The sequence below is a fragment of the Molossus molossus genome, unplaced genomic scaffold (genome assembly GCF_014108415.1).
Source record: "Molossus molossus isolate mMolMol1 unplaced genomic scaffold, mMolMol1.p scaffold_m16_p_1, whole genome shotgun sequence".
NCBI lineage: Eukaryota > Metazoa > Chordata > Mammalia > Chiroptera > Molossidae > Molossus > Molossus molossus.
In genome coordinates, this window is record NW_023425344.1 from 125932985 (window position 1) to 125948355 (window position 15371).

The 15371-nt window shown below is 38.1% G+C and overlaps 1 protein-coding gene across 16 annotated transcripts in view; it reads right to left on the bottom strand.

The window, feature by feature from the left end:
- The window catches only part of CREM (cAMP responsive element modulator), a 122700-nt gene that overhangs the window by 27236 nt on the left and 80093 nt on the right, over window positions 1-15371 (bottom strand). For 8 of the 16 annotated variants that reach the window (XM_036273531.1, XM_036273494.1, XM_036273522.1 and 5 more), the window contains one exon: window positions 5630-5818. The exons of 7 other annotated variants lie outside the window; for them this stretch is intronic. In XM_036273531.1, coding sequence (XP_036129424.1) covers window positions 5630-5818 — 189 coding nt within the window. Of the gene's footprint in view, window positions 1-5629; window positions 5819-15371 lie in introns of those variants that run through there. One more of the 16 variants, XM_036273602.1, reaches the window with a different exon arrangement.

Sequence of the window (15371 nt, forward strand, 5' to 3'; positions counted from 1 at the left end):
TTTGGAGGAGAAACATCAGGAAAGACCCCTGTATCCTGTAGTTCTCCAGAACACATGAACTGAAGATGTCCTGCTAATATGTGAGAAAGTCTGAGGAGTACCTTAGACATCAACTCCATCAGAGAGGCTCTGTAAAGGACTCTTTGTTATAGCAGCCACACCTAAGGGTTTGGATCCAAGAATGTTAGTTGGTTTTATTTCACATTTCAGAAAGTTCAAAGTATTCTCAACATTTCTTTAAATTGGCCCTTAGGTGCTCAGTTTACATTAGTGTAAAAAAAGGGGTAAAAGAAGAAAAGGAAAGAGGGTGGTTGGTCGCTTAGTTGACTACTATTAGTAAAGTTTTAATGAATTCCCTGGACCTGATAAACTCAATTTATCAGCACACAGAACTAATAACATTTTCACTAGAGAAAGAGTATTTCGTTTTCATTCAGTAAATGGCTAATGCATATTTATCATACACCAGGGACTGTGCCAGGAACTAAGAGTCCCCGTCCAACAAGAAGTTACCATCTAGGCAGGACCCCAAGAGTCACAATTCAGTGATACATGCCCTGAGAAGGTGCAGTAGGAACTGCAAGAAGCGACCTAAGTCAGATGTGGAGGTCAGGGAAGGCTTCCTGGGAAAGTGCTATCCAAGCTGAAACACGAACAATGTCTCTAGAGAGGAAAGAGGGCACAGCATCTGACAAGAAAAGAAAGAAAGCCAGCATAAGAGGAAGAAGTTGTGAGGGAGGAAGCAAGGCCTACATCAAGCAGATTTTGACTCTAACAAGTAGTAGGCATTCGTTGAAGGGTTTTGAGCAGGAAGCTGACAAGATTGGATGTGAATTTTAGAAATACCACTCTGAACTGCAGGATTGAGAGTGTGATGGAGAAAGGGAAATACTGAAGGCAGGGACTTTGGTTTTTAAGAAATATTAGCTATCAGAATCATTGGGAGGGATGAAGAAAGAGAGCCTACCTGAGCTTTCAGGAACAATTCTCAAAAAAAAAAAAAAAAACAGGCCAAGAAAGGATATGCTGCCTCTGGCACGATTAGGAAAATCAGGACTCTGCTCCACAGCTACCAGCTTCAGGCCAGACACCTGGCGAAGCAAAATCTGCTGCAGGAATCCAGGTCAGAGGGGATAGCAGCTGGAACTGAGATTATGACAGTGGGGGTGGAGAGGAGTAAAGGGACATGTGATTTAGCAGGAGGAAGAATTTAAAAAAATGGAGAAGGCAAGGGAGAGTAAAGCATGACTGGAGTGAAGCAACAGGATGGAAAGAATCCATTATTGAAATAGAGTAAACAAAAGGAGAGTTAGAATGGGAAAGCAGATATGGAGTCTTGGATTTAAGAAGTCAGAGATGTGTGAGGTATATCTACATAGCCGTTAGAGTCAGGAGAACTGAAGCCATGGGCAGATATGAGTTAATCCAAGGACAGCACCCAAGTCAGATGGAAGAAGGTGCAGGATGCAATCCTGAGGAACAATACTAACACTTAGGACATGGGCCGAGGAAGATTTAGACCAATAAAGGAGACTGAAAGAGAGGCAGGAAAGACACAAGAAAAAATGGTAAGAATGCAGTATCAGGTAAGTGAAGGAAGCAAAGGTCAATGGTATTAAATACTGCTGAGAGACCAATCAAGATAAGAACTGAGATCTCAAAAAAAAAAAAAAAAAAAAAAATTGCTGTGACCTTTCAATGGCATAGAGAGCAGGACAAGAATACTCACTGACCTACTCTGTTCAACAAAAAACTGGAACTCTTGGCCATCATTATTTTTAAAGAGAAGAAAAGGAAAGGAAAAGAGGAGGCAAGGCAAGGAGAAAAAGAAAACAAGAAGAATAAAGATTGGGAAGAATAAAGATTGGGAAGAATAAAGAATAAGGGAAGAAACAAAACATCTTATTTGTATTTGATATAAATATTCACATAGTATCACAGATAGATTCACAAAGAGTCAGCATATTACTTAGAAGTAATTAGAGTTTTGAAGGTTAACAAACCAGATACTTTAAAAAAATCAATAATATTTCTTTATAACAGCAACACCTAGAAAGAAATCATTCAAAATAGCAACAAATGCCCAAATGGTGTGGCTCAGTTGGTTGAGCTTCAATCATGCCATGCACCAAGAGGTCATTGGTTCAACTCCCATCAGAACACATGCCTGGGTTGCAGGCTCAATCCCTAGTAGGAGTTGTGTAGGAAGCACCCAATCAATGTTTCTATCTCTCTCTCCCTCTCCCTTCCTCTCTCTCTAAAAAAATCAATAAAAAAATATTTAAACAAACAAACAAATCATAAAACAAAATAGCAACAAAAACCTAGGGGTGTTTGTACAGCATGTTGATTACAGTTAATGATATTCCATTGTAGCCCTGGCCGGTTTGGCTCAGCAGTTGGAGTGTTGGCATGCAGACCAAAGAGTAGTCAGTTCAATTCCGGTCAAGGGCCTATACCTCAGTTACAGTTCAGTCCCAGGCCCTGGTTGGGGTCGTGTGGGAGGCAACTGGTTGATGTCTCTCTCTCCCTCTCTCTCTCGCTCGCTCGCTCTTGTTCTCGCGCTCTCTCTCTCTCTCTCCTTCCCATTCTATCTGAAGATAAATGGGGAAAAAAATATCCTCGGGTGAGGATTAACAATAATAATAATAATACTGTATTGTATATTTCAAAGTTGTTACAAAGTAGATCTTAAAATTTCTCATCACAAGAAAAATTCATAACTATGTGTGGGGATAGGTGTTATTTAGACCTATTGTGGTGATCACTTGTTGCAACTTCCACAAATTTCAAATCATTATGTTATACACTTGAAACTAATATCATGTGATATGTCAATTATATCCCAATTTAAAAAAAAAACTTCAGTTCTCCCTAAAGCAATCTATAAATAAAATGCAACCTCATCATCGGTTTTATATCATTACTAGTTAGAAATTCAAACTTATTCCAAATGCATATTAAAGAATAATGGTTTGTGAAAGCTAAATCAGCACTTTAAAAAAGACAAAAAGGAACTTGTTCTGTGAGATAACAAACCATCATGACACTGGCATATAGAAAAAGAGACCAACAGTACAGAATAGAGAGTTCTGAAAACAGATCCAAGTATACATGAGAACCTTCTGTATAACTAAGGCTGCCCCATAAATTAAGGGGGAAAGGACAAACCATCAGTAGGGGAAAAGGGGCTCTATATAGGGAGAAAAAATAAAAATAGATTTCTGGCCCTGGCCGGTTTGGCTCAGCGGTTAAAGCATCGGCCTGCGGTCCTGAGAGACCCGGGTTCGGTTCCCGCTAAGGGCGCGTACCTCGGTTGCAGTTTGTCCCCGGCTCTGGTCAGTCGTGCGGGTGGCAGCCACTCGATGTGTCCCTTTCACATCGATGTTTCTCTCTCTCTGTTCCTCTCTCTCCCTCCCACTCTACCTGAACAAAAAATGGAAAAATGTCCTCGGGTGAGGATTAAAAAAAAAAAAAAAAAAAGATTTCTGCTTAATACTATATACAGAGGTGAATCTCGGGTGAATTAAGGACCTAAATGTGAAAAGTAAAATTATGAAGCTAAATAATTTATGTAGAAAATTATCTCTGTGACTTATGGACAAAAAAAAAAGTTCTTAAACCCAAAAGCACAAAAATTGTGTTTTATTTATGCAAAACATAAAGCAATTAAAAAATTCTCACTGTGCCTGGATGGTGTGGCTCAGTGGACTGAGTGTCTTCCCACGGACTGAGAGGTCTCAGTTCGATTCCCAGTCAGAGCACATGCCCAGGTTATAGACTTAATCCCCAGTGCAGCACATGCAGGAGGCAGCTAATCAATGTTTCTCTCTCAAGTTGATGTTTCTATCTCTCTCACTTCCTCTCTCTAAAATATCAATAATAAAATATTTTTTAAAAAGCTCTCTTTGGCCTTGGCAGGTTTGGCTCAGCGGTTAGAGCGTCGGCCTACGGTCCAGAGAGACCCAGGTTCACTTCCCACTAAGGGCACGTACCTCGGTTGCAGTTTGTCCCCAGCCCTGGTTGGTCGTGCGGGTGACAGCCACTCGATGTGTCCCTTTCACGTGGATGTTTCTCTCTCTCTCTTCATCGCTCTCCCTCCCACTCTATCTGAACAAAAAATGGAAAAATGTCCTCGGGTGAGGATAAGCAAAAACAAAAAAACAACTCTCTTTGTTAAAATATCAAGTTTGTGGTAGATTTTCTATACTTAAAATATTAGAAGAAATCATTATACTTTATAATTATTCTTAAACATAGAGGGTTCATGAGCATGAGGCAAATATACAGTCCCTGAGTTAAAATGGTTTGCTTACGATTTTTCAACTTTATAATGGTGAGAAAGCAATATGCATTCAATAGAAACTATACTTGAAATTTTGAATTTTGATCTTTTCCAGGGCTAGTGATATTAAATTCAATCATCTCTCCTGATGCTGGGCAGGTGCAGTGAGCAGCAGCGCCCAGAGTCAGCCAGGTGATTACAAGGGTCAACAACCCATACTCTACAGTGTTCACTGTGTGACATGATTGTGCCCAACTGAACACATTTAAGCTATGATGTTCAGTAGGTTAGGTGCATTAAATGCATTTCAATTTACTATATTTTCAATTTACATTGGGTTTATCAGGACGTAATCCCACCATAAGCGGAGGAGCATCTGTAATAGGTGGCCTTAATATACATTTAAAAGAAAACACTAAAGTATTGAGTAAGTACTATGAATTTTTGTATACTCCATAAATGCTACCACTTCAATTCTTCATACACTTTTACTATAGTCCACATTAACCTCCAAAATATCTAGGAGTAAAGATAATTAACAAGAAATTTATCGATTATAATCTGCCCCATCCCCCATACTTGGAAGACTTTCAAACTAAAGGAACTAATATTACTCCCCTTAAAATTAGTGCTATATCATAAGTCCTCAGCAAATGGTCCAAAAGAAATAGAATTAAATTAAAAATGCAGGATTTTGAAAGTTGTAATAAACATATTATAGTTATTATAAGCACAACTACATAAAATTAAAATAATGTATACCTCAAATTTAATTGAAATCTTAGGTTTCTCTAAAAACACAGGACTACAATCCAACTGCTTTATTTCACTACTATCAGCTTCCATAAGAGGTAGATCAGGTACCTCAGAATTCAACTATACTAAGAACGGTCTAAAGAAAATAAAAATCAGTAATTGTTTTAAAATGAGATATCTACAAGTTAAGACTTGAGTGTAATAGGTAAGGAAAGACCCAAATTCAGTGCATCATAGACTGGATACTTAAATCTGCATAGATTAGGTAACAAACATATTTTAATACAACATTTATAACTCTCAAATGAAAGATATTTAATTAAAGAATTCACTCATGTTTTCAACTCCCTTTCTTTCATTGTGCTACTCTGAATTTAACTTTCCCTTAGAGCCAATAAAACCTGCTAAAATAAAAAATCATATAATTTATTTAACTTGTTTAATATACTAAAATAGTTCTTGTTCAAGCCATTAAGTACACCCCCCAATCTACCTCCTGTATATTTCAGAAAACTATAAAATCACCACTAAATGGTGTGATATAGTGATCCACAGGTATTCTAAAGGTATTAGATTAATAAAATATACCTTGAACAACAACCTGGCTGCCTGGGACAAAGAACTGCTGTGTGCCATCAGCTGACTGTGCTGCATACTGTACAATTGCAGCACCTGGTGGAGGAGCTCCTGAATTTGTCATTGTTAATGCCTGTAGTCCCTGAACACCATCAGATCCTGGGTTAGAAATCTGGATTGTTCCACCTTGGGCTATAGCAACTTAACAGAAAAAGAAAAGAAATATTAGAGAATTTCAAGCTTCATTTTTAATAATCTCATATTGGAAGAATATATTCTGAGTCTAGGTATTATCAATGCTTCTCATTCTCAACTTACTCTTATTGCTCTATGTTGAATTGATAAGGAGATCCTCTTTCACAGGACAATACTCTGAAAAGGCTCATAAACACTTGAAAATATCTTACACTCAGAACTATGTGAAATACATAGAGCTCATGGAGCTTTCCTCTTCCCTGGCATCCATCCAACTAAATTCTTTAAGAGGAAGTCTGGTGATACAGACAGGGAGAAAGTACAGCTGCTTTTTTTTTTTTATTTTTTCTTTATTGATTTTAAAGAGAAGGAAGGGAGAGGGACAGAGAGATAGAACATTAATGAGAGAGAACATCAACTGCCTGTCTCCTGCATGCCCCCCACTGGGGATCAGGCCTACAACCTGGGCATGTGCCCTGACTGGGAATCAAACTGGCGACCTCTTGGTACATGAGTCATGCTCAACCATTGAGCCATACCAGCCAGGCAAAAGTCCAGCTTCTTGATTTTCTCCAGTCTTTCTGATATTTTTAGATATAAACAGCATTTTTGTAACATGTAAAAAATGGTTGGGCCCTGGCCGGTTTGGCTCAGCGGTTAGAGCGTCAGCCTGCGGTCCGGAGAGACCCGGGTTTGGTTCCCGCTAAGGGCACGTACTTCGGTTGCAGTTTGTCCCCAGCCCTGGTTGGTCGTGCGGGTGGCAGCCACTCGATGTGTCCCTTTCACATCGATGTTTCTCTCTCTCTCCTTCCTCTCTCTCCCTCCCACTCTATCTGTACAAAAAATGGAAAAAAAATATCCTCAGGTGAGGATTAAAAAAAAAAAAAAAAAAAGGTTGGTGCCCTGGCCAGTATGGCTCAGCAGTTAAGAGTATTGGCCTGTGAACTCAAGGGTCGCAGGTTCAATTTCCTGTCAAGGGCACATATCTGGGTTGTAGGTTCAATCCCCAGCCCTAGTCGGGGTGGTTCAGGAGGCAACCAATTGATGTGTGTCTCTCACATCGATGTTTCTCTCTGTCTCCCTCCCTCCCTCCCTCCCTCCCTCCTTCCTTCCTTCCCTCCTTTTATTCTATCCAAAAATCAATGGGAAAATATCCTCAGGTGAGGACTAAAAACAAACAAAAAAATGGTTGGTGAAATGCCACTGAGCATCATAAATACAATGAATTTATATCTTAATTCAGCTCACTCCTTTTCTAATTTATCATCACAAGAAAATAGCTTTTCACAGAACATATATTTTGGTTTTTAAAGCTCAAGTCTATAAAACTGTAGCCTTTACCATTTTGACTATGTCAGGAGAATCCTGAAATAGAAAGTGTTAAGTTGGAAAGGACTTTAAAAGGTAACTATATTGAAACTATTTGTTCTACAATATTTACCTCTATATCAAGAGTCTTGAATAACTAATTCAGCTAATGGAAACAAATAAGAGGAGGATTTCCTCTAACTACTGAGACTTGCTACTCATGTTTAAAAATTAACATATTAACTGAAATTTTCAAAAGAATAATTGATCAAGTGAAATGTTTTTAAATTTCACTTACTAGACAAATAAATATAAATGTCTGAGAGTTTGGTATACTTAAAGATTATGACTTCATGTTTTAGTCTAAACACTAGAGATTAAGTGGAATCAAGGGCTATCCTTTCTTTTGTTTTAAATCACATATAAACTAGCTAACTAGATTTTACAATGAAGATAAAAATAACACATCATCTGCCCGACCAGTATGGCTCAGTGGGTTGAACATCATCCCATGGACTGAGAGGTCCCAGTTCGATTCCCAATCAGGGCACATGCCCAGGTTGCAGGCTCAATCCCCGGTAGGGGGCGTGCAGGAAGTAGCTCATCATCGTTTCTGTCACACATCGATGTATTTCTCTCCTCCCCTCTCTCTATAAAATATCAATAAAAATGTATTTTAAAAAATAACACATCATCAAATTGGGACCTCCCAGTCCATGGGACAGGTGGCCGGGCACATGTTGGGTTTCAGGCTTGAATCCCAGTAAGGGGCATACAAGAGGCAACCGATTGATGTTTCCCTTTCACATCGATGTTTCTCTCTCTCCCGCTCTCTTAAAAAATATAAATAAACACATCATGAGAATAACACAACATTGATAAATCAACGTAAATGCATTGCAGGAATATGTAAAATATACCCTGAACATTTCCAAGTCATTCCCTAACATTTTAACAGTATCTAAACAAAGGACCACTTATGTGATGAAGTGATACTATCAACCTGTCAGAACTATTGGAAAGAGTAACAACAAATCTTTAATTCTTTGCCCTAAGGTTCTAGGGCCTAACACAAAAAGATGGGCTCACATTTTTTTAAGAGTTCAACATAGATACATTCTCTGTGTTTTAGTACACTGACAAGCCACTACTGGAATAGCATTGACAGAAACTGAAGAATCAGTTATAAAATGTCAATAGTGCTGAGGTTGAGAAATTCTGATGTAGTAACATCACTTTACCCAGCTCATCTAGAGCATGATACTCTGTACACATTTTAAAAACAAGATTTCACCATGACTCTCCAAAGATTTCAAGGGTCTCAAGATTCACCCCTTACAAAAAAAGGGCTTGGGAGAGATCTACGTTCTTAAAAAGAGATAATGCTTCTTTAAAACTTCATGGCTAGACATGAATAAATTTTATATTATCATGCATTTGAATGTGTATTTTCAGTTCATAATTAGTTTAATGTCATAGAAATAGTGCTTTAGAAAGAACAAGCATAGGCAGTGTAACCATAATGTATAAAAAACACAAAGCCTAGTGTTAACCTAAATTTTAAAACTTGAAATGAGAGACAACAAGCATTTATTTGGGATCAAAGAATTGTAATTTGGGGAGCACAGTTTCGGGCTGAAAGTCAAATAGTGCCCCAGTTACAGGGTGAAAGAAAAGAGAAAAAGGAAAAATAACTATATGAAAAAGGGGAAAAAATCATATTGGTACTGACAAGCTGAGCTACTATTAGCTACACTTAATTGCTTACTGAATTTTATCTTCAGATAGAAGGTCCACAATCATTAGTCCTTGTGATCAGACTGTTTGGCTGACTCTACAACTGTTTGCAAAACAAAAGTGGTTTGACCCAGTGCAAAATTTCAAGAAACACAATGAGCAAGACAGTTTCTCTGGAATGGCTGCTCCGGCTCCATTTTAAAATGGCTTCATTCCTGTCAGTTTTCATTCTAGCATATAGCAGGCACGCAGTATGATAAATGAATGGTTCATTTCCTTAAGACAGACTTTATGCCTTGGCCGGTTTGGTTCAGCGGTTAGAGCGTCAGCCTGCGGTCCTGAGAGACCTGGGTTCTGTTCTCGCTAAGGGCATGTACCTCGGTTGCAGTTTGTCCCCAGCCCTGGTCGGTTGTGCGGGTGGCAGCCACTCGATGTGTTCCTTTCACATCGATGTTTTTCTCTCTCTCTCTGTTCCTCTCTCTCCCTCCCACTCTACCTGAACAAAAAATGGAAAAATGTCCTCGAGTGAGGATAAAAAAAAAAAGAGAGACTTTATTATAAACAACTTAAGCAACTTGTGGATCTAGAGGAGTTAAATTAAGTTTGGTTTCAAATTCTGATAATAGAACTTAATCTTCAATGCCAATTATTAAGCTTTTGGACTAGTAAAAAATCTAAGGTGAGAGTAGTTACTTCCAAGGACAAAAATCATGAAATAGGTAGATAACAAAAATCCTTGCTTTCTTCTTTTTTATACTTTTTTCTTTTTTTAAGCCTTGCCATCATTTTTTCTAATATTTCCCCATAATTCCAACAAAAACTTACTTGCTTTCACACCGTGAAAAGCTGATATATCAAGAATCTGTTACTCTCCTTGTTTTATTTTCTGGTTAAGTAATTATATAATTAGATGTGAAAAACAAAAGCTAAATACACACACAAGCTGGCTCTAGGGGGGAAGCATTTCTACTGATAAGTCTCATACTTTTTTGCCTAGCTTTTATTTTTCTAAAACAAAAGTACTCTTAATTTTGGCATTATCAAATAACAGAGGACCTTCCTATTTCAAATGTTACTTCTCATTTGACAATAAACAAGATTTCCCAATGACTTCAGGATACTGGAAATAGGCTTTGTGTGCACATATGTGTATTCAAAAGATCTGAGAAAATGTTTTAGGTTACAAAATATTCAAGAACAGTATAATATGTGTTTTCAACAAACACACATAAATTAAATAATAGTAAAACTAAGATGAAATCCACTGAATGAGTTTAGTCAGATCTTTTGTTTAGCTCTTTTGAAAAAAAACTTACAGGAATTTTCTAGCAAGAATTTTGTGTCATCTATTTTCCCTGCCCACTCATCACAAACATTTTTTTTAGTCTGTAGTATTTCCAAACAAATTCCAGACATCACATCTGGCTAATCATTTTTAAATAAAATGTTGGGCCCATAACAAGGCCATTAGTAACAAATGAAAATAAAATACCTTTGTATTTGCCACTAATTTTACTTTGGGGACCTAAGCTTTATTAATGTTTTCTTGTACTGACACATGCAATTGAAGCATAAATGCTTATACGTATACCCACATTGTAGTTAACACTAGTCTATAAAGTTAATTGGGACTCAAGCAGAGGTAAAATTGGTTTTCTATTTTAGACTATATGTATACTTATTTTCCTCTTCTAAATAATCCTTAATAACATTAGTTTCATAAAATATCTGAATTGAATTAAAAATGAACAGCTATATTATATAATCAACTAAATTCTACTCCAATGGCCATTATTAATTGATTCAAGCCTGCTAGTGCGTTGTCTGCTCATAGGGTAGAGGTTAAGCTCTGTTGTTCTAGTTGCTCTGGGAGTTACCTATCTGCCCATTCGCCCTACTTCAAATCTCAGGTGAGTTATACTACATAATTAAGTGGGTCATTCTATATGCACTAGTTGAATATTGAACCCACTGATCTTATATTAAGAAATTGTCGCCCTGGCCGGTTTGGCTCAGCGGTTAGAGCGTCGAACTGCGGTTCGGAGAGACCCGGGTTCGGTTCCCGCTAAGGGCATGTGCCTCGGTTGCAGTTTGTCCCTGGCCCTGGTTGGTCGTGCGGGTGGCAACCACTCGATGTGTCCCTTTCACATCGATGTTTCTCTCTCTCTCTTCCTCTCTCTCCCTCCCACTCTATCTGTGCAAAAAATGGAAAAAAATGTCCTCGGGTAAGGATAAATAAAAAAAAGAAATTGTCTGGTTAAGTGTAATTCATTAATTTACTAAGTATTTTTCTACTAAGTTAGTTTTAGTGTTTACACAAATGTTTCTGTATATCCTTCCACAGTCATGGTATTTAGTTTTAAATCAGTATTAACCCAAGTATAATTTCCCCATCTCCAACTAACCATCTATCAGTAACCAGGATGCTATCATATCAACTAATCTGGGCAATAAATTCTTTCAAAATTCCTACGTTTTAAAAATCTATTTCCACTGAGCACTTCTCTACTAAAACTATTAATATCATGATGGAAAATATTACTTACAGGATGAAAATTCAAGAATTTTGATTTTTAAAACATTTTATTAAAAATATTTGGCTTCTGGTCAAGATGGTGGCGTAGGTAAACGAGGTATTGCCTCCTCCCACAACCACATCAAAGTTACAACTAAACTACAGAACAACCATCATTCAAAACAGCCTGAAATCAAGCTGAACATAAGTCCTACAACTACAAAATTAAAGCAGCAGCCACATCCAGACTGGTAGGAGGGGCTGAGGCGTGATGGGCTGGTCCCACACCCACGTGTGGTGGATACAAATCAGGAGGATACTTCAACCGGGAAGGTCCTCCCTGAGGACTGAGGGGACCCCGTCCCACACCAGGTGCCCCGCTCAGGGTTCCAGTGCCAGGAAGAGAAGTCCCTATAACTTTTGGCTGGAAAAACTTGCAGGAACTGAGGCTCAGGGAAGCTGACACGGCTGTAGCCCCAGGCAGCTCCTTAAAGGGCCCGCGCACAAACTTATCGAACTCTCTCCCTCTAAGCTTGGAGGGGAGGCAGCTCGAGGGGCACCAGAGACATACAGGGAAGAACTGAGCTGTTTGGCACTGGAGCGAGGGCTGGAGAGGGGGCTTTCTCCGGGACAAACGTGCTGTCATAGGCCTTTGTTCCTTTGGTGAGCCCTTCCCTGGGGCAGCAGACAGAAGCCATATCTGGGACTCCAGCAACCTGGCTCACACTGGGAGCCCCGCCCCAGTGATCCCCTGAGGCCCCGCCCAACTTTCATGTCCACGCAAGCTGTTGCCAGTTGCTTTACCACAAGATTGGCCTGTCTTCGATCTTGCTTCAGGTGTTCCTAAATTCTTTCAAACGAGCAACATCTGGTCTCTGCTGGCCCCATACCTCTCGTTAAGTAATACACAGAAACAAACACAGGAGGCAGCCAAAATGAGGAGACAAAGAAACAGGTCCCAAATGAAAGAACAGAACAAAACCCCAAGAAAAGAACTAAGCGAAATGGAGATAAGTAACCTAACAGAGGCTGAGTTCAAAATACTGCTTATAAGGATGCTCAGTGAACTTAGTGAGGGCCTCAAGAGCATAAAAAAGGACCAGTCAGAAATCATGGATGCACAGTCAGAAATGAAGGAGGCATTAACTGAAATAAAGAATAATTTACACAGATTCAATAGTAGAGTACGTAAATCCAAGGAGCAAACCATCAATTTGGAATATAAGGAAGCAAAAAATGCCCAATCAGAACAGCAAAAAGAAAAAAGAATCCAAAAAAATGAGGAGAATGTAAGGAGCCTCTGGGACAACTTCAAGTGTGCCAACATTCGCATCTTGGGGGTGCCAGAAGGAGAAGAGCGAGAACAAGAAATTGAAAACCTGTTTGAAACAATAATGGCAGAAAACTTTCCTAACTTGGTGAAGGAAACAGACATACAAGTCCAGGAAGCACAGAGAGCCCCAAACAAGATGAACCCCAAGAGGCCCATGCCAAGACACATCATCATCAAAATGCAAAAGGTTCAAGACAAAGAGAGAATCTTAAAAGCAGCAAGAGAAAGGCAGCTAGTTACCTACAAGGGAGTACCCCTAAGGCTATCAGCTGATTTCTCAAAAGAAACTTTGCAGGCCAGAAGGGAGTGGCAAGAAATATTCACAGTGATGAAAAGCAAGAACCTACAACCAAGATCACTCTATCCTGCAAAGCTGTCATTTAGAATCGATGGCCATATAAAGACTTTCCCAGACAAGAAAAAGTTAAAGGAGTTCATCACCACCAAACTGTTATTATATGAAATGATGAAGGGTCTTTTTGAAGAAAAAGATAAAATATATGAACAAACAAAATGGCAATGAATACATTTCTATCGACAATGGCATCTACAAACAAAATGAAGAGGCAGAACAGAAACATTCTCATAGATACAGAGAACATTTTGTTGGTTGCCAGATGGGAGGGGGGTTGGGGAACGGGTGAAAAAGGTGAAGGGATTAAGAAGTACAAATTCATTGCTGGACTGACAAACCTCAAAGGGAAAGGGGTTGGGGGGTGGGAAGAAATAAACCAAAGAACTTATATGCATAACCAATGGACACAGACAATAGTGTGGGAAAAGGCGGGAGGGGGGCGGGAGTGGGGAGGATGGGGTCAATGGGGGAAACATGAGGAACATCTGTAATACATTCTACATTCAACAATAAAGATTTAAAATACATATATATGTATTTTATATATATATTTTATATATATATATATTTTATATATAAAATATATATATAAACTATATATATAATATATATAAAATATAAAATATACATATAAAATATATATATATATTTTATCCCTGGCAGGTTTTGCTCAGCGGTTAGAGCATCAGCCCTCGGACCAAAGAGTTGTGGGTTCGATTCCGGCCAAGGGCATATACCTCAGTTGTGGTTCATTCCTGGCCCTGGTTTGGGTTGTGCAGGAGGCAACCAATTGATGTGTCTCTCTCACATCGATGTTTCTCTCTCACATCGATGTTTCTGTCTCTCGCTCTCTCTCCCTCCCACTCTATCTGAAGATAAATGGAAAAACAACTTCAGGTGAAGATTAAAAATATATACATATATTTTAAAGTCTTGTAAAATCAATAGACAAAATGAAAGATAAATTGAGTAGAAATCAGGAAAATAAGTTCATGACCAAATAAGGGAAAAAAATGTATTTCAAATTTCATCTTACAAATGAGCTAATTCAAATACATAAACATGTAAATGTTTAATTATAATTTAAAACCATCTATTCCAAATTCCAATAAAAAAGATTTGTGATTAAATTCTCACTAAATTAACTTTAAAAAGAACAACAGACTTTATTCCAGTTAATTCTCAGGTTTAAATTCAAAAAGTGAGTACAAAACAGAATGTGTAAGTATCCCTATCTTAAAAGCAGAAGAAACACTAAAACAGCCTCAAGCTAGAACAAGAATCGCAACACCAAGGTTAAAAGGCCAGATTTACATTAAATAGATACCTTCTATGTTTGCTTTGAAAATTACCTTGGGAAAATGTAAGCAAAGTCACTACTTACAGTAATAAATGGAACTGCATTTACTTTAGAATGTGTAAGCCTATCATGTGCAAATTTTTATTATGAAGAATTGGAATTAGTGTTTACTCATATGAATCTCCTGAGAATTCTGAATTCTTTAGCAGTCCACACAGTTCATATATATCCATTTCATAATGATGGATTTTGGATTAACCCACTTACCTTTATGGCATAAGAATTCCAGTAAAGATGAGTTAATAGAGATTCAAATAAAGTTCCTAATAAAATAAAGTAGAAGCAAGCAAAGAAACAAGGGACATTTGAAAAAAATAATAATTTGAAGTCTTGGGTGATAGTCCTTATTTGGTAATGAAAGAGGTCCAGTTGGGTATAGCAGAATGACGACTAAAAAATCAACTGACTTTAGAAAAAACTTCAAACATTTTAATCTCTATAGTTGCTTTAACTAAGCATTTATAAATTTGCTCTTACTTAATTTATGTCTCACACAGGAAGTAAATTCTTTGCTAATTCTAAACCTTTCTGAAACACTATCTTTAAAAATATTCTGAGCCCGGCTGGTGTGGCTCAGTGGTTGAGCATCGACCCATGTGTCAAGAGGTCACCAGTTCGATTCTTGGTCAGGGCACATCCCCAGGTTGTGGGCCAAATTCCCAGTGGGAGGTATGCAGGAGGCGGCCAATCAATGTTCTCTCTCATTGATGTTTCTATCTCTCTCCCTCTCCCTTCCTCTTTCTCTAAAATCAATACAGAAAAAAATTTTTTTAATAAAATAAAAATATTCTCCTAAGACAGGATAGATATTCTTTGACCAGAACGATTTAATTGGTATACAGGAAATCTATAGCCAAGATCTGTAGTTTCAGTCAAGACTCTGAAATGTAGATTTTCTTGGTGTTGAAATAATGAAGACCTGCTCACTTTAAGTTGTTTTTCCTACTACTA